We start from the raw sequence: 18,404 nt of genomic DNA, 5'->3' as shown, positions 1-18,404 counted from the left end.
GACTAAGCCGAAAGGCGTGTAATGTAGTATGCAGAAGCTACACAGGAAACATAGCAGAGGGTCATGAAAAATCAGGCAATTAGCCATTGTAATTGGATTTAGGCGCAAACATGCCAGCCAGATTCCCGTAATTGAATCATTGCCGTCGAAAAGGTCGAGAATCTGGAAGCATGCAAGCTGGGAGACCCTCGCCTTGTCACCGTCCCCCCCCTTGGATCTCAGGGGCTGGGTCGTGCTTAGTCATCCTCCCCTCAGGGTGCCAAAATGGCATTCCGCCGCCAAAGGACAGCATCGTCGTAAAGCTTAGCCCAACGCGCAGCCAACTTCATCACGCTCCTTTCCGCCCAAGACCACCGCAACTTTTTTTTCTCTTCTCCAGCTTGTTCTTGTAATCATACCGATTCCGTTCCGTAGCAGAAATGGCGCCTCACAAGTACTCGGTCATCCTGCCGACCTACAATGAGCGCCGCAACCTCCCTATCGTCACCTGGCTGCTGAACCGCACCTTCACCGAGAAGTAAGTTGCGCGTGCACCTTGCAGCTTCTTGGAGCCAGATCTCCCGTCCCCCATTCTTTGATTCCGGTGTTTCCTGAAGTTGTCGAAAACCTGCTGACCTTCGCTCCCCCTTTCCAACAGCAAGCTCGACTGGGAACTCATCATCGTCGACGACGGCTCCCCCGACGGCACCCAGGAGGTTGCCAACCAGCTCGTCAAGGCCTACGCCCCGCACGTCATCCTCAAGGCCCGCACCGGCAAGCTGGGCCTCGGCACCGCCTACGTCCACGGCCTGCAGTTCGTCACGGGCGACTTCGTCATCATCATGGACGCCGACTTCTCACACCACCCCAAGTTCATCCCCCAGATGGTCGCCCGCCAGAAGGAGGCCGACTACGACATCGTCACGGGCACCCGCTACGCCGGCAACGGCGGCGTCTACGGCTGGGACCTCAAGCGCAAGTTCGTCTCCCGCGGCGCCAACCTCTTCGCCGACACCGTCCTGCGCCCCGGCGTCAGCGACCTGACGGGCTCCTTCCGCCTCTACAAGAAGAGCATCCTCGACAAGGTCATCTCCAGCACCGAGAGCAAGGGCTACACCTTCCAGATGGAGATGATGGTCCGCGCCAAGGCCATGGGCTGCTCCGTCGCTGAGGTGCCCATCTCCTTTGTCGACCGCGTCTACGGCGACAGCAAGCTGGGCGGCGATGAAATCGTCGAGTACGCTAAGGGTGTGCTGTCCCTGTGGATGAAGGTCTAAGGGAGGGAGAGTAGGAGGGGAAAAAAGACAATAAGCGGAGACGGAAAGGGGTGATACGATACCGAGGGATATTTATTCTTTGTTGTTCCAGGAAACAATTGGCATGAAATGGGCGTTGGGGATGGCACGGGAATCAAGTACCGATACCTAATTATTGATAAGTCACATAAAATTCTACATTCTGTTCAGTGATGATAGGCCATTCCAGTGTGTTCTCACTCTGGATGTTTCTTTGTATTACGCCAGGAACCAGCCCTCTACATGATGATGATGATGATGATGATGATGATGATGATGATGATGATGATGATGATATTCAACGCCCGACAAGTCCATCTAGGTGGCACAGGGCGCCCGCTCAGTCTATCTCTAATACTACTAGGGTATACTATAGTGAACACTTCAACATCAATACTACAGCAGGCAAAGCAGAAATACTGCCTTTGAAGATAAGCAGCATTCCTCCCAGGCCCAGAAGGATAATCTAGCTGCCTATATATCCCTCCAAGCTTCCCTTCGTAGATACGCTACCTATTAACAAGTGAAGGGCCTAGGAGAGCGTATAATAGGTGATAGGCAGCAACGCATAGGGAGGAGATAGATGGCCTAATTCCTGCGGCAAAACCTATCTATTAGAACCCTGCAATCCAGAGCAATATTAGATGCCCGAAGATGGGCAGCCCATTCTCCCGAGGTGACACAGCCTTCCTGGCAGCCGTTGCGGATCTGACAGGAGTAGCTAGGCTGCGGTGGTGTAATGCAAATACACAATAGTGTTGTGAAGTGACGCAGTGCGAAGGTGAAGCGTAACAGTAGAGCAGTAAGCAAGGCAAGCAATAACGAGAAGCTGAACAAGTGACACAGGACAAGATAGGTAACAGTAATAATAGTTGTCTCTAGGTTGACCCCCTTCCTAATAGGAGGTCTTGTGGTAGTGATATATATACTCGGTGGGCACGTGAATATTTACGTGCCTGTTGGGTATTTGATCACTGTCCCACACTATCTACTGTTCTGGCTGTTCCGGAGCACTTGTCCTGTGAGACGAGGTTATCCAGGATTACTTCCATCGTCTAGCCAGTATCCCTGCCATCCAGGGAATCCATCCATCTGAAAGATGGAATATGGATGAAACTGGCATAATGAAGGGCAGAGGGGCCAATGGGCTAATGATGGGCTCTGCCGCATCGCAAAACATCCGAAAGAAGCAGCCTGGATCCAGGGCATGGATCTCCCTCATCGAGTGTGTATCTGCCCATGGGAGGGCCCTATGCCCATTAGTTATATATAAGGGCAAGTCAGTCCAGGCCCAGTGGTTCCCATCTAACAACCTATCTAGATATGCTGGATTTGAAGGATGATGATGGTGGCTCGGATATAGGGTGGGGGAGCTACTACCTAGGCACCTTGGGTACCTCTTGTAGCCTTTACTCTCATGAGGATAATTCTCAACAAACGATATGTTTCCTTTGCAGCTTTGTACAATAAGCAGCAAAACGAGCTTACAATAAGCATCTAGGATGTTCTGTCAGGTTTGCTAGTGAACCTGAATAACCTAGCTGTATAAACCTTCAGCAGAATGATTTATAATAAACTTTAAATCTTAGTTTACTTACATTACTCGTCACTATTACTAGTAAACCTGCTTATGCTTTTACGTTAAGCTCAAAGTCTTATTAGACTTCAACATTCCTATACTATGTTTCACTAGAAACATATATAGTTTGACATTCTGAAGGCCAAAAGTTTTGCAGTAATGCGTAAGCTAATAGTTGACCTAACTCTATATCAAATTTAGCTCTATGGGGAGGTAGCCTACTGTATCTACTCGTTTAACTAACACTCTACGTGTACTTAGGTTGGCCGATTACATGCCTCTGTCAACATCTGATGCTGATTTGCTAGGTCTTTTCAGTAATCACCTTGCCTATCATCGTTAGATAGGAAAAAGTAGAATAATAGTTAAACGAGTGAGTACAGTAGGCAGGCACTAGGGCACCGGGGGTTTCTTCTAGTAAATTAAACCTAGATCAGACGCCCCTGAACTTTATTTATCATTAGTCTTACTTTCAGTGCTAGGTAATTACTCGTAGCTATCTACTCCATAGGTCACTTTACTCTTACATGACATTAGATAACAGTGGCCAGTCTAGCACAGAGCTTTAGGAATAACATTCTCTAATTCCCATATCTTCTTGCCACTTTCTTACAAGTTATAATAATCTCCGGCATGGACTTTACACAAGTGCCGCCAATCCTACTTAAGATCTCTGAATATTAGAAGTATACAGGCCATACGTCATTGATAATTACTTGCCTTAAAGGCTGTTTGTTGAAGCTCAAACTTCAACCATGTCGACATCAACAGTCAAGGCTTTCATAATGGAAAACACAATTTTGTCTTTATGGCTCTTCGGTTTCATCGCGGTAAAAACCTAGCTAATATCTGTTTGTGCTCAAGTTCAACAACTATTATGCTCTGGAGTAGATCATCGGTCACGTTTTGATTACGACCATCTATCGACTCTACTTCCATCCTCTTGCCAAGTTCCCAGGCCCATGGCACTACGCTGCATCTCAAATACCTATAAGCATACAGCGAATAGCCGGAAACGAACCTGTTGTCTTTACCAAGCTTCACGAGAAGTACGGTCAGTACGTGCGCATCGCGCCTGGGGAGTTGAGTACCATCAATCCTGTCGCGGTAACAGACGTGTACGGACATCGCAATGCTACCAAGCAAGTCGGCAAGGATTTCAAGGTCTACTATATGAAGAATGGACTAGGCGATGGGTCTGAGAGTATCTTGACCGCCAGTGATGAAGACCATCGCCGGATGCGAAAGATCTTTACGCCGGCTTTCAGCGAGAAGGGGATTCGCAGTCGAGAGGGTATGCTGAAAAAGTATACAGATCTCTTTGTGCAGAAATCTGGTGAATGGTTCGACCAGAACGGCAAGGTTGATATGTATATGTTCTCTAACTTTGCTTTGCTACCTTTGATATTGCCACGGATCTTGTCTTTGGCGAAACTCTTCGCCTTTTGGAGAGGATGGAGTACGAACCTTTCCTGAAAAACATTTTCCAAGTTGTCAAATTTGTCGCTTGGCGGAGAACTCTCCGATCGTTTCCTTGGTTGGAAAAGATCTTCATAATGCTAGTGCCGAAATCTATAACCAAGAAGTGATGGCAGCTATTCAAGTTTGTTGGTGAGAGGGTCGACAAAAGGTTAAACAGAAAGGGTACTGATCACCCAGATTTGTGGATTCTAGTCCAGGAGGCTGAATACACAGGCCAGGGGCTGACTTCTGGTGAGATGCGTCAGAACGGATTTGTTATGCTGACTGCTGCCACTGAAACGACTTCGTCTGTAATAACGGCATGAATGTTTCTTGTGGCTCACCACCCAGACAAGTTAAAGAAACTCACCGATGAACTCCGCCAAAACTTCACATCAACCGAAGAAATGACAACTCCGACCGTACCTCATCTAAAATACCTCCAAGCTTGCGTTGAAGAAGCACTGCGTTGCTACCCTCCTCTGCCTGAAGGTCTTCCTCGACGGACCGGACCAGAAGGAGCAACCCTCGACGGCCACATCCTGCCACCTGACGTCAGTTCTCTTACGATTGAGTTCAAAACAGATATCCATACTAATAGGTCTACAGACTGTCGTCTTTTACTCGCACGCTGCATCATTTCTTTCTGCTACCCACTTTGCTCGCCCTAAAGAATTCATCCCGGAGCGGTGGCTTTCGCCACCTCCTGAAGAATTCAAGACCGACTGCCTAGACGCAGTTCATGCCTTCTCTGCTGGCCCAAGAGATTGTATGGGTAAAAAGTATACACTCTTCACAATCAATGCCACTGCTTAGCATCTTTACTGACTGTTTCAGCCTCGGCTATCACGAAGTGAGACTTTTTGCGGCCAAGTTCTTTTTCACTTATGACGTAGAGATATGCGAGGAAAGCGTGGACTGGATGAATCAAAAGACATCCGTCATGGGCGTTAAGAGACCTCTATACCCTAGGCTTCGCCGGGCTAAAGGGAGTAGTGACGTCCTTTTAAAGTAATATAAGGGCCTAATGTCACGGGACAAGGTGGCCAGCCCGGTAGATCCACGGCCTTGCCGATGGATCCACCTGTCAGCCGAAGTCCAAGCTTAGATACTCCGTACATAGTCAACGAATCCATCACCTATTTTGACTGTGTCAAGTGGTAGCACAACCAACGTTGCGATCCCATGGGGTAGTGTGTGCCAAGAAAAGTGTGCAGGAGAGAAGGTTGCGAGCCCTCTACATGTTTCGCCCGCCCGTCACCATGATCGTCTGACCGGTCACGTAGCTGAAGAGCGGACTGACGACGGCCAAGATGACGGACGCTGCCTCGGTCGGTGTGCCGGGCCTCCCCAGCGGGATGTCGGCGTGCGGCTGCTGCTGCTGCTGCTGCTGCTGCTGCTGGCCGGCTCCCTCCTGCGCCTGCGGGATCCCCAGCGCGATCCTCTCGCCGCCTGGCCCCTCGACGAAGACGCCCTTCTCCTTGGCGTCCGTCAGGCGCGTCGCAATGCGCCCGAAGGCGACGGTGTTGGCGCGGACGCCGAAGGCGGGCCCCCACTCCTTGGCAACGGTCTTGGTCAGGCCGGTGACGCCGGCCTTGGCCACGGCGTAGTTGGCCTGGCCGGCGTTGCCGTGGACGCCCGAGGTGGAGCTGATGTTGACGACGCAGCGGTTGGCGCCGTCGCGCACGCGGAAGTAGGGGGCGGCGGCGCGCACGAGGCGGAAGGGCGCCGTGGCGTGCAGCGCGACGATGGCGTCCCACTGGGCGTCCGTCATCTTGTGGACGACGCCGTCCCAGGTGTAGCCGGCGTTGTTGACCAGGTGGTGGATCTTGCCGCCGCCGAAGGAGGCGGCCTTGGCCACGAGCTCGGTGATGTAGTCCGCCGAGAGCACGTCGCCGGGCACGCTGAGGGCCTGGCCGCCGCCGGCGTTGATGCCGTCCGCTACCTCTTGGGCCTTTTCTATGGCGGTGGGGTGTCAGTAAGGATGCAATCTGGCTGTGTTGTCGTTTGTTGATGTTGCTGAAGAGAAGCAAAGCATACTGGCGTCAATATCAGAGACGACGACTTTCGCGCCTTCGTTGGCGAACAACCGTGCCGTTTCTGCCCCAATCCCTTGTCCGCTCCCGGTAATGATAGCCACCTGGCCGGCAAGCATGCCCTTGGGATAGTTGAGGTGGGAGGCGATTTGCGTCACACGGTCCGACATGTTGGTGATAAATGCGGTGAAGGATGATGTTCAATTTTTCAATTACTATATGCTCCTCTCAACCAATCTGTGGCTCTCTGGAGGGGGGTGGAGGGGGTATATTGCACAATGCTGATGTGCAAGACTTAAAGCTTCGCTTCGAGACCAACCCCTGGCCTGCCGAGGTTCCCCGCGGTTTGTCTATCCGCCCCTACTACTAGACGAGGTACTGGTGGTGGGGTAGAGCTGTTCGGTATCGAATAACCAGATCGACAGAAGCTCTGATCATAGGTTCCCCAAGGTGAAATGTTACATTCCAACTGGCCGTCCCGTAATCAGGGTATATATGCTCTTTTTTACGCATCAATGGGGACAGTTTCTCTCCTTGGTTCGGTACCTAGTATGAGCACGTTAAACACTGGAAAGACGCCCCCTCCAGTCCTTTCCCCTCTCGGAAGCGACATCTGGGGTAATTCGTACCTGAGCTCCGGCCTTGGCGCCCCGTCGGGGATTAGATAAGATAAAGGAAAAAGGTGGGATGTCTCCGCCTCTGTTTTGACGACAGGTTGGTGTGTATCCATCTCTCTGTCTCTCTCCTGCGCGCCCCCCGCCTTCTGCACCCCGTTGTGCCGAGTCCAAATCACCAAACCCTGTTTTGCAATCATGTCAAATCGCGGAGGTCAAGGCGGAAGCAGGGTCTTTCGCGGAAGAGGAAGGGGAGGCGGCCCTGGAGGCGGTAGTGGTGGTGCTGGTGGCGGCGGTGGTGTTGGTCGAGGTGGCCGTACACATTCGGGTCCTTGGGGAAGACTCAAGCCCGTCGACTTGGACCCTCTCGACAGCATCGGTCTCCCCTCCAAAGGCGACACCAGGTGAGCCCTGCACCCCTCCAGATGTCGATTGGTACACGATTGCCTGACTGACGTGTGTTACGGTCCAGGCTTCTGGACTTCAAGACGCAGGAACGGTACTACACCAAGATCGTCGAGCGCTACATGACCTTCTGCTCAGACGCCGGTGAGCGCGACGAGCTCCTCCGCCGCTTCGCCTCTCTCGACCTCAAAGACTACCCCTCAGTGTCCGCCGCCTCGTCACCGCGCCTTGACGACCCCGCCAGCACAAAGGCCCTCTCCGACGTCATGATGGCGCTGCGCAAGCTCCGCGAGGGCATCGTCGCCTCGAAGCGCACCGACGAGTTTGCCATCCAGGCCTACCTGTTCAATATCCGCCTCTCGGTTCTCGTCAAGCACCCCGAGTCCTACCACCCCGCCATCCTGCACGTCCTCCGCGCCATCCACCCCGCCCGGAACTTGACGAGTGTCGAGCTACAGGAGGTCCTGGCCTACCTCGTCCTCGACGCCGCCTGTCGCCGCGGGGACCTGGCCGAGGCGTACACGATCCGCCACCGGTACGGGCTACGCGATGCCAAAGTCGACGCGCTGCTGGCGGCGCTGGCGCACGACAACTACATCGCGTTCCGGAGGATCAAGAGGAGCGTCGACGGCCACCGGGCGAAGCTGCTGGAGTTCGCCGAGGCCGAGATGCGGACGCACGTGCTCAAGTGCTTCGGGAGGACCTATCTCGCCGTCGACCGGGAGTGGTTGGAGAGGTGTGCCGGGGAGAGTTGGGAGGCGTTGACAAGAGACCGTGGCGTCGGCTGGGAGCTTGATGGGAACAAGGTCGTCATTCGGAAGGTTCGAGCCAAGTGATGGTATGGCTAAGGAAATTAGGAAGATCATATTTGTGCATTTGATACCCCTGAATTACAAAAGCGTTTTAGCAGTGTGGCTTCTAGAAGGCTCTGGTTTGACTGGCCACGTGGACAAGCGACACTCCGATAACAACTGGGCCTCCCCTATCCTTAATACGAGTTTAAAGCGGATGCAGGCGAAGCACCGACACCATGCTTCAAGCGGCCTTCTTTGTATCTTTTTAAAGACCAATGCCCAAATACGTGCATGTAGGAATTGTGCCTCTCCGCGAAGCTGACGGTCGGCCAACTAGGCCATTACTAACAATTGAACAGTTGTACCAACAAGGCTAATTTCAACATTGCTGGCCTCCAACGCGCCCAAGCCCTCTGATACCCTTGCCCTGGATAGCTTCCCTAGACTTGTCAAAGGACGATCCTGCCGTCTAGGGCTAGATGTGGCCTTTACAGAAAGGCATATTGTTCAACGTACCTGTTCGTAGTATTTTGTTCCTTTCCTGTGTCTAAATTCAGACCCATGACCAGATTGACGGCAAGCCTCGATCGAAATTCTCCGCTTGCCTCCTCCCCCCCCTCTATTCTTTTTTCTTACTCTCTTGTATTATCCGCTTATGTAGACCACCTCAAATGACTTTGTGCGTGATACGGTTCCATCAGTGATGTAAATCACGGCGCGACATCTGCTCATTGTATTAACAACCAGTCAATGCCCCCACGGGTCATTCAAATGTGGAAGATCGGACTCATATCTTTCCCACTTGAGCAAGTGATTCCGCCTATAGCCACATGCGTATATAGATAATATAGATACAGTGAAGCAAACTAAATACATGTTTTCAGTCACATCGCTGTTTGATACCTCTTCAGGTTCTAGGTGTAAACTCGCTGTTTCTAACTCGAGATTGGCGGATGTTGTCCCCAAGACATACTGTCTTTCTTTTGCACATCGAATTGTAGGGTTGATCTGACATCTCCCACCTTACCTTGAGGCGAAGAGATGGAATGCGGAAGAAAAAAAAGCCTCTGTTTTCATAGCTTCATGTACATATCTAGTTGATATCTATTTTCATGTTTAACCTCTCAAATTCTTTCTGATAACCTCTAAATCCTCTTTGGAAAACCCTAGTTTGCCGGTGACGTAGCCGTCGAAGCCGCCATACTGGCTCTTGACCTGCTTCACAAAGAGCTCCCACGTCGAAGCCCTCAGGTTGCAGAGGTTTTGGAAGGTTGGGTCCTCAAGCCCGTTAACAGCCCCGTTGTCTTGAACTGCCCTCTCGAGCAAGACATCACGAAGCGGTTCCGACCCAATCCGCGTCATCATGTAGTCCAGAGTCAGGGTGTCTTCATCCGACCCGGCCAGAAACAGCAGCATCTCGGCCACGATACCAGTTCTGTCGCGTCCCACTGTCACGGTTCCCCCAAGTTAGCCGTGGCCCTCGCTGCAGTGAGAGAGAGAGGGGGGGGGGGGGGGGGGGGGAAGCGTCTCCGGAGACTCGACCTACGTGCGCAATGGAACAGGAACGGCTCCTCCGGCCTGTCTCGTACGTGCTCCAGAATTGCCTTGAAAGTGGGGGCGTAGACCTCCATGATGCCCATGTACATCTTGCAGTAGCCCTCCTCGCCGCCGCCGCTGGCGAAATCGTTCATGTCGACCTTGTTGTTGTACGGGGTGGGGATCCAGTCGTTCGCCACGCCCGGGATCTCCGGCTCGGGGTATTTCTCCCGCTCGTCTCCCGATCTCAGATCGAATATCCTTCTGACCCCGAGCTGCTTCGCGATGACGGCTGCGCCTGGTTCGCCGATGGCCTCGAGCGAGCCGGAGCGGAACGCCAAGCCCGGCCGCACGGCGCTGCCGGGGACTTGGCCGATGTCCCTGGTGTTGAACGTCCCGGGGACACAATGAAATGGGGGCCTGGAGAGAATCGCGGCGTAGTCCGACTGTTGCAGCGGTGATCTGACGTCGGTTGCCGCGATCTCCAATAGCTTGGATGCAGGGTACTCTTGATGGGACAACATTGTTAATTGGGGTGGGGGCGGTTCTGAGAGTAGCGTGAGACGGAGACAAACAGATGAGAATTCAAAGATTAGTTGGCGATTTCATATGACATACCCGTGGTGAACTTTTGGTCCTTTTCATACAGAGATAGCAGGGAGGCGTGCGGTTGAAGAAGGATATCGGGCCGCGGCCGCGGAGGACGCATTGGCCCGGTCCCCCGCGCCCGCGGAGGCCGATATGGGTCCTGGCAATGTTTGACCAACCAGAATCGCTTGAAGCTTCATCAAAGATTGCGCATTGAGATTAATTCAATAGCGGGCTTCGGAGAGTATGCGGCAAGTCTTGGGTATTGGGCGATGGAACCAGGGATTTGTCCGTCGTGAGTTCCAGGGCGCCGGCGGACCCGTCCAGCGGCCGGCCGCACGGCGCATCGGACCAATATGACAATGCCTCGGCCCGAGCCAAGCCTAGCGATAGTGACGACGACAGTCGACGCCGCAGAGACAGAATGATCATCGAAATGCGTTTGTGGCAAAGAGTGGCCTTACAAATGGACCTTGGGAAAGATTCGCGAATGAACGCACAATGCTGTCGCGATCCATGTAAGATGATTGATTGAAAATGGACCACACTTACCCCTATTGACGAGTTTCGACATGTGGCCAGGATTGTTTTGCCGAGCCAACACATAGAAAGGTAGAGAGTACAGGTTTATCAAAATATGCGACAAAAAAACAGATTCGATGATTATTTACCTATCCGACAAAACCTCGGACGACTACCTTGATCCTTCCCTTAGTTTCGCGGGAAACTGCATCTCTTCCGGATAGTTGTTCTTAGTCATGCTGCCGTTATACAAGCTGACTCCAACACTTCAGGCTGCTTGTCCTATTGCTATGGTCAGCCCGAGAGCATATCTCGGAAGCCCAGATCGTCGGCGACACGCCGATGAGCATAATCTCATCCATCTGGGGAGTCCCAGCCCGTCCAATCAAGGTTTCCCAGAACAGGGCGAATTCAAACTCCCCAATCAGTGTGGTGGTTTTTCATCTACCAAGAACGCTCATTTCAGCAGGCGCATATCAAGCCCAAGCGAAACGAGATGACGTATCATAGAACAATCGGAGCTAAGGCGGCGCCTTCGAGAAGACTTGGATTCGACATGGGGCTAGTAGCGCAATGGAAACCACTCGGCATCTCAAGTCGTCTCGCGCGCAACGATTTCAAAACTAGAGAGACCTCGACCCGCGGTTACAGCAAGGTCTGGTTTCTTTTCCATTGGCGATGGCAAAGCGAGCATCCAGCGCAAGGAGCCCGTAGGCAGCTGGGCAGTCCATTTGATGGTCAAAAGTATGGCAACTGGTCCGGACCAGACGGTGATCAGCTCCGACACGAATCCTTCCTTCAAAATTGGTGACTGACTTTTCTGTCGTCATACCTTGTTCTTCGGGTTCGAACGGGGTTTGTTCCGAGAAAACGAGGAAAGTGATAAGTTGAGTATTATGAAGTTAGAGAGGTATGCCGGCTGCGAGATGTTGCGTCCATGCTTGCAGATCTGTAGCCAGCGACTCCATTAAAGCTGCATCTATAGAAGATTCATTCCACGTCAGTGTAACGGTGACTTCTCCACCAGCGATGCCTGCCACGTTGACAGCGAAGCCGGGTCCTGCCGTCATGGCTGACTGCGAGAACACAGCACGGGTCAACTTCCAGCCTCCTTCGATGGCACCGCCACTGATCGCACCTAGGTTGCTGACCTCCCAGCTGTTGCCGCGCTCACTGCCATCCTTCACTGTGAAGAATTCATGAAAGTCGCTGACATACTTTAACATGGCTGTGATATCATCGTGAGGCAAAGTTACCAGCCTATCTCGGAGCTCTTTTCTGACAGAAGCTGCGGCGTCCCAAATGGCTTGCTCGAGGGTTTGATCGGAGGGTTTTCGCATGTTTGTGGTCAACGACTCGGATATCAAGTGATCCGTTGATGTGACGAGAATCGAGAATTGATTGTCTACATCGAGCCCTGTGGAAGCAGGAACAAAACGTCTCAAGCTAATGGCCGAACTTGGGTTGAAAGAGGATGCCTCAGAGGCGGGAAGATGGCGAGAGAGTGAGGCGGCGACGAGTGCGTGCAACAATGGTGTCAGGGTCATAGAATGAGCCCGAGATGCCGCCAGTAGCCCCGCTGCTGTCGCAGCAGGAACCCGCAGAATTCGGACGCTGGTCTGGTAAGGCATGGAAAAGTCGATGGCGCGAGCTGTCCAGGGAACAATCTCTGGCTTAGTCTTCAGCCATGAAGGGCCAAAGGCATCCCACAGCTCCCAGAGAAAGTACGACCAACTTATTCGCCCATCGACGAGTTGGTCCTGTGGTCTAGGTAGTACCGGTGGTTCCGGAAGATTGAGCTGATTGGCGTCAAGCCCTGCAACGGTGACCGGATTGCTGAGTGCGTCAAGTAGCCGCTTATGGAAGATGGAACCGCTTGTGCCATCGCCAATGGCATGGTGAAACGAGTAGACGACCTCGATTTGTACGGGAGAAGCCTGAATTGTTTCGATGGGAATGATTGCAATCTTCCAGGGCGGGCGCTGGCCAACGTGTGGCCATAGCTGGTCGTGCTGGAAAGAAAGATGTTTGCAGAGGGCGGCGTCTGCTGCGTCTGGGTGGGACGGCCCATACCACTGGATCTGCGCTGTGAGGTCGATTCGCGAAACATGGACATAATAAGGGGCCTGTTTGTCTTCATCGACGATGCCAACGCGCATAAAAGGTTGCTCCATAATGACTTGCGCAATGGCTCGGCGGAGCTCCATCTTGAGTTCTTCAAGCCCGGTGCCTGGTGGGACGGCATACCGACACGTCACTGAGACGCATCGATACAAGCCGAGCGAGTGACGGGCAGTGGAGTACTTCTCCCTAGACTACGTCAGACTTCATTATAGCAAGAAGCGGGTTCCTCAGACGGTACATATTGCCGCATGGCCGTACTGGGGCTGCTTGGGACTTCATGGCGGGCGGGCGATGAAGGCTATCGGAATCAAGGTTGAAAGCGTGTAAGGTGGCGATGGTCACTTGTTGGTGTAGGAGTTGATGAGATGCAATAAAGGGAGTGTAGACGTCTCTTAGGCACAGTTTCCCGACCTTGCCGTGCGTCCTCCGATTCCGGTTAGATCACTGCACAGGGGTTATCCAAGGAGCTGGGCTGTGCCGACATACCGTAATCTTGGGTTGGGATATGAATGGTAATGAGCTGTGGAGGCAGGCCTACGTACACTAGTAGTTTGAGTGAGGCCAGCAAACCTTTGGGAATCTCTGAGACCTCTGAGTCATTGGTGCACTGGGTTCCAACAGTTGCTTATCTGGGGACAATGTGTCAAAGAAAACGCCATTCCACGCCGTCCAACGTCTTTCCATGGCGTTCGTTCCGGGTGTGTCGGACAGCCCGTCTTCCCAAACGGTATTCACGGTCCGAAATTAGCCTGTCAGCGTGGAGCTCAGACCAGGTTGACCGGATGCTGCCGATTAGTCATCCGTTCCGATGCTTTTCCGGTCCGATGATTGGAGGGTGACCATGTGGGGGTTGGACCCAAAAGGGAAAGAGGCCTGGCCAGGGTGGGCCTTCCTCCCCGGTCAATCTCCACAGTGGACGACGCGATGCACCACCACTTGCTCGTGCGCAGCCCCAAATAATTATTGACCTTCTCATTTGCGCAATCATTTCCCCTGACCAAGGTGCGCGGTGCGACTCGAGACGACGATGATGGCCTTGACAGCTTGACACCTTTCCTTGCCAACATCTGATTATTTCGTCAATTTGAACGCGTTAAGCCATGATATGACGCGACCTGTCGCCAAATCGCAAGCCAAATAATGCAGTTCCGCGCAGCAGCTTGACACACCTCACACTCGCTCAAGAACGCGATCGCGGTCGCAAACCGACATCGCCATGGACCACAACCGACCTCCTTCCCGCGCTTTTGGAGCGCGTCCGAATCGCCGTGCTTCTACTCATCTGACAATCGACGAACAAGGCCGAAAACCACTGTTCTCTAAGCCGTCGAGAGAGAATCTCGAACCCCCCAGTCCTGCGCAGACGATACCGGGAACCAACCGTTTTGGCTATTCGCCTACGAACAACAACAACAACACCAGCTTGAATGCTAACCCGACTGGCCGCCCACCCTCACGAGCTGCTATTCCCCGGCCATCGAGCTCTGCCTCGCAGACGCCCTCAATCAACTCCAACCATTCAGCCGATATTATCTCTCCTGGCTCTCGTATACCAAGACCCAAGTCGATGATTGGGATATTCCCCAAAGGCACGGGCGCCTCTGTCGCCGAGGCTTGGAAGTTGGCGGACGAGAACCGGGTGCGGACTCTTGAAAGACCGCGAAGAGTGTCCCCCGCCATCGACGCGTCACCTAGCCCTGCCCCGCGGCCCTACATCAGCCGACAAACCCAGGATGATGCCAAAACACAACGAAGGCTGGGCAAAGAGGCAGTTGACTACTCCCGAGCCAGGCCTCTTTCGAGATTGTCGAGCGACTCTTTGCGCGACAGCTATGTTGCCCGGTATGGAACTAGTCCTGGGTCGCAAACCAGCCTCTCGAGCTCCGGAAGCTTCGACCGTCGAATCAGGGAATACGAACGCCAGATGAGTCAATCGCCGAGCGCCTCACGGGAGCCAGACAACCTCTTTGGCAAAATCAGGACGGGGCCCAAGATCGCCGAGACTGGTCACGCTTTGGCGCGACGCACGAGCAACAGCAGCCTCAACGGAGCCCAGGGCCTGGGTCGAAGGGCGAGCAACAGCAGCTTGAATGGCAGTCAGAACTTGGGTAGGAGAACAAGTTATGGTGGTTCAAGCAACAGCCCCCGTCACGGAGCTTTCGCAAAGAGCCACGTCCCTGAAGGCAGAATCAAGGAACTGTTGCAGCAGGATGAAATGGGTATCAAGCGATCCGTCAGCACCAAGATGAGCCAACAAAGCTCGCCCGACGAGCCACTCCCCTCCATCGAGACTTCTCGCCTCCCACAGGAACCTACCCCACCAACATCGCGGCCGACTTCTACGAACCCCGAAATGTTTTCACCTGAGAAGAGCTACGCCTGGCAGCTGGACGCAGATTTCACGGCAGAAGACTTGCAGGTATCGGACAGTCCGCGCATAACAATGGGCGGTACGGCGTATGGCACAGTTCCGAATGGACGAAATCCCGCCACAAGTGCATACGATGCTCCTGAGGCGAACGGACCATCTAGGCGAGACTCATCAATGGGCATCACTCCCAGAGTAGGGCGGTCGAACAATAAGATTGATGAGATTCGCCAGCGGGAAGAACTAGCCAATGCTGAGCTTGCGGAGCAGCAAAAACGGCAGCTACGAACTAGGAACACGAGGCTGCAAGAAATTGGCAAGCGAGAAGCCGAGGTTGAAGACGAGATGGCCAAACAGTCGAGGGCGCAGCTGCGTTCATACTACCCGACGCCCGAAGACCTTCCGATTAGCGAAGATCCGGAGGAGCGCCCTCGGCCGAAGAATACGAAGCTTGACTACATCCGCACACGAGAGGCTGAGTCCTTGTCAAAGAAGGCCATGGCCTCCAGCCGACTGGAGGAAATCCGGGAGCAGAATTCCATCTCAAGGTCCATGTCTCCAGAGGCTCGGCGTAGCGGTGACTTCAGCAGGGACCCGGCGCCTGCCCGCGAGACAGTCAGAGAAGACGGATCAACGGGCGGGGATGGCGAGCATATACCCAACACCCCCGTCACTGTTTACCACAGCTACATGGCCTCCAATGATCGCAATCCACATGTCACGTCGCCCAAAGAGACTCGCAAAGACCTGTCAAGCCCCAAGTCTGCGAGGCCTCAGGTGGCACACACGAGGACAGACTCTAGGGACTTGCTTCAGAGACTTGCGAGAGCTGCTAGCAGCAGCCCTGCTCCCGAGGCTCAAGGTCAGCCCGAAGTCGCGGGTGAGGCGAAGAAGTTTAATAATGGCAACAACGAGAAAACGGAGAAGCGTGACGAAGACAACATCAGTCGACGTGACCACGCGGAACTTCAAAGCCACCGTCCACTAGAGAGATTCGAAGACAAGGTTAGTCGACGTGACTACGCCAGTCTTCAGAGCAACCAACAGGTCGACTCCGAGGACAAGATTAAGAACATAATGGCTCCACCGGAGCCTCAAGAAACAGTAGAAGAGCCCGTTAAGGAGGCCCCATTACGGCGACGCAGAAGTGAGCGCAGAAGTGAGCCCGAACGGCCGGTTCCCGAACCGGTACCGAAGGCCAGCCCACCGCGACCCAGCCTCAAAGAACAAGCTAAAGCTCCCGAATCGGCTCTTGTTGAGAAGGCAGACGATCCACCACCTCGTCCTACGGATGAACCGAAGCCACCAGAAGAAGAGCGGCCGAAATCTGCCGGAGGATTTGCTGGACGGCGACGAGAACGCCGTCAACGCTCAACTGACTCTGCTAAGGACGGTCGAAAGAGCATGGCTTCTTCGGACGGTGATCCTACCGACCGCATCGAACAAGAAATGAAACTTTTTGCGCCTGTCGATAACCAGTCTGAACGAGGATCGGTGAGAGCCACATCTGTGGAACCCTCCATCAAGGATGAGGATAAGAACCTCTTCGCCGATGAAACCCCCCGACCTGTCAAGGTCGATCCGTTGTCCCTGCCCACCCCCAGAGTAACTGGCGCCTACGTTGAGACGCCTGCGACGACCCGAGTTGAACACGTCCAAGAAGACATCAAGCCCTTGGCCAAGCCCGAGACGACATCGACGGAAAGCGACAGCAGGCCACCGACTCGTCGAGGCTCGCGCCCTTCGTCCAGGGCAGGCTCTTTTTTCAAAGCAAGCGAAGCAGGTCCCGAAGCAAGCGGTGACAGAGAGCAATGGCCACACTCCACGGGGGCAGCTACAACCTCTACACTGCGACGTCGCACTAGGTCAACTTCGCGGCCACGCCCTCCTCTGACCAACTCGGTTAAGCCGCCCACTGTCAAAGATGATATTCTTGAGCTTCAGCGTAGACACCAGATCGAAGACTCGACTCTCGACGACTTCGAAGAAATGTTCAACTTACAAACACTTCGAAGCACAACTTCCCCTGAGATCGAGTCTATGCTTGACGAGATCTCGATGAAGATAGAGGAAGTCGCGGCGAAGCCAAACCTCACAAAGACGGAACGAGACCAAGAACTGGAGCAATATGACAGGATGAGCAAGACGTTGAAAGATGGACTTCTCAGCATCCGCACAGCCAAACAGGGCATCGAGCGGCTGGAGGGCCAGGTATCCCATGCCGAGGGCAAACAAGGCGACAGAGCGACGGTTGGGGAGGGCTCAGAGGAGCAGCAATCAGAAAAACCGTCGCATCATCGTCACCACCCAGATCACGCTCGCGACTGCCCAGATTGTGTCGGAGCAACTCCTGTCAAAGAGGTCTCGTACCTTCACCTTCCTGTGCCGAGCCTCTACAGGCGCAAGCCTTTCCGGTTGACTTTCGTCGGCCTAGTTTTCCTTATCGTCTCACTATGGTACGCTGCCGAGTCGGCCATGTGCGAGTTTTACTGCCGACCTGCTACCTGCTCTTCAACACCGTGTGTGTGGTCCTCCACAGACCCGACCTGGGGTGTTGCCATCCCGGTGAAACTCGACGAGTGGGCAACAAACGGGTGGGGCCGCCATGTCGCCAACCAGTTCTCTGAAGAGGCCTCAGATCTTTGGGCAGACGCTGTAGACTTTGTCACCGGCACCGATATTACCACTGTCGATATCAACACCCTCGGCTTCTACGAAAAGCGGCAACACCGCCGCCGCCTCCGCAAGAGGGGACTGTTGAAGCCGCTCATGGAGTCGTCAGAGGACAGGGCCAAATGGGATGCTTGGCACGCCGCGCGCGTAGCCAGCGAGAGAGTAGAGCATGCAAGGGAGATGGGGTATGATATCAGCGAGGCAGAAGAGAGCTTTGGAGACGATGAGATGCTGTGAGTTAATACTAGCCATTGTACATTACTGATTCATATGCTGTGGTTTTGCCAGACCGTAGCATGCTGGATATGGCATTTGGGGGGCATAGAACGTCCTTTGGTAATTAAATCTTTGCAACCAACTCTGGTCTCTTTGGCTTACACTTGATGGTATGACGAGTTGAGAAGCAGATGACTACGACTCCGAGGCCATG

At 53.6% G+C, this 18,404-nt stretch overlaps 7 protein-coding genes across 7 annotated transcripts; 4 read left to right on the top strand and 3 right to left on the bottom strand.

Moving 5' to 3' along the window:
• Positions 1-419: 419 nt before the first annotated feature.
• GLRG_06411 (glycosyl transferase family 2) lies at positions 420-1,256 on the top strand (the record flags this gene model as incomplete). Its single annotated transcript, XM_008097096.1, has 2 exons — positions 420-517; positions 638-1,256. 2 exons carry the CDS (start codon positions 420-422, stop codon positions 1,254-1,256), a joined length of 717 nt encoding a protein of 238 aa, XP_008095287.1.
• Positions 1,257-4,026: 2,770 nt separating this feature from the next.
• On the top strand, positions 4,027-4,329 carry GLRG_06410 (RadP cytochrome P450 epoxidase; the record flags this gene model as incomplete). The annotated part of the gene is made up of 1 exon (XM_008097095.1): positions 4,027-4,329. The coding sequence occupies one exon, from the start codon at positions 4,027-4,029 to the stop codon at positions 4,327-4,329; it is 303 nt and encodes a 100-aa protein (XP_008095286.1).
• A 1,222-nt stretch (positions 4,330-5,551) lies between these two features.
• On the bottom strand, positions 5,552-6,520 carry GLRG_06409 (short chain dehydrogenase; the record flags this gene model as incomplete). The annotated part of the gene is made up of 2 exons (XM_008097094.1): positions 5,552-6,273; positions 6,355-6,520. The coding sequence occupies 2 exons, from the start codon at positions 6,518-6,520 to the stop codon at positions 5,552-5,554; spliced, it is 888 nt and encodes a 295-aa protein (XP_008095285.1).
• Positions 6,521-7,162: 642 nt separating this feature from the next.
• GLRG_06408 (uncharacterized protein) lies at positions 7,163-8,205 on the top strand (the record flags this gene model as incomplete). Its single annotated transcript, XM_008097093.1, has 2 exons — positions 7,163-7,368; positions 7,437-8,205. The coding sequence occupies 2 exons, from the start codon at positions 7,163-7,165 to the stop codon at positions 8,203-8,205; spliced, it is 975 nt and encodes a 324-aa protein (XP_008095284.1).
• Positions 8,206-9,279: 1,074 nt separating this feature from the next.
• On the bottom strand, positions 9,280-10,223 carry GLRG_06407 (tyrosine phosphatase; the record flags this gene model as incomplete). Its single annotated transcript, XM_008097092.1, has 2 exons — positions 9,280-9,611; positions 9,710-10,223. The coding sequence occupies 2 exons, from the start codon at positions 10,221-10,223 to the stop codon at positions 9,280-9,282; spliced, it is 846 nt and encodes a 281-aa protein (XP_008095283.1).
• Positions 10,224-11,711: 1,488 nt separating this feature from the next.
• On the bottom strand, positions 11,712-13,212 carry GLRG_06406 (uncharacterized protein; the record flags this gene model as incomplete). Its single annotated transcript, XM_008097091.1, has 2 exons — positions 11,712-13,124; positions 13,192-13,212. The coding sequence occupies 2 exons, from the start codon at positions 13,210-13,212 to the stop codon at positions 11,712-11,714; spliced, it is 1,434 nt and encodes a 477-aa protein (XP_008095282.1).
• A 937-nt stretch (positions 13,213-14,149) lies between these two features.
• Positions 14,150-18,211, top strand: GLRG_06405 (uncharacterized protein; the record flags this gene model as incomplete). The annotated part of the gene is made up of 1 exon (XM_008097090.1): positions 14,150-18,211. One exon carries the CDS (start codon positions 14,150-14,152, stop codon positions 18,209-18,211), a length of 4,062 nt encoding a protein of 1,353 aa, XP_008095281.1.
• Between the last annotated feature and the right edge of the window lie 193 nt (positions 18,212-18,404).

This window comes from Colletotrichum graminicola (assembly GCF_000149035.1).
Source record: "Colletotrichum graminicola M1.001 genomic scaffold supercont1.24, whole genome shotgun sequence".
Taxonomy (NCBI): domain Eukaryota; kingdom Fungi; phylum Ascomycota; class Sordariomycetes; order Glomerellales; family Glomerellaceae; genus Colletotrichum; species Colletotrichum graminicola.
Note: the sequence above shows the minus strand (reverse complement) of the source record. Positions and strands in the feature narration are given on the sequence as shown.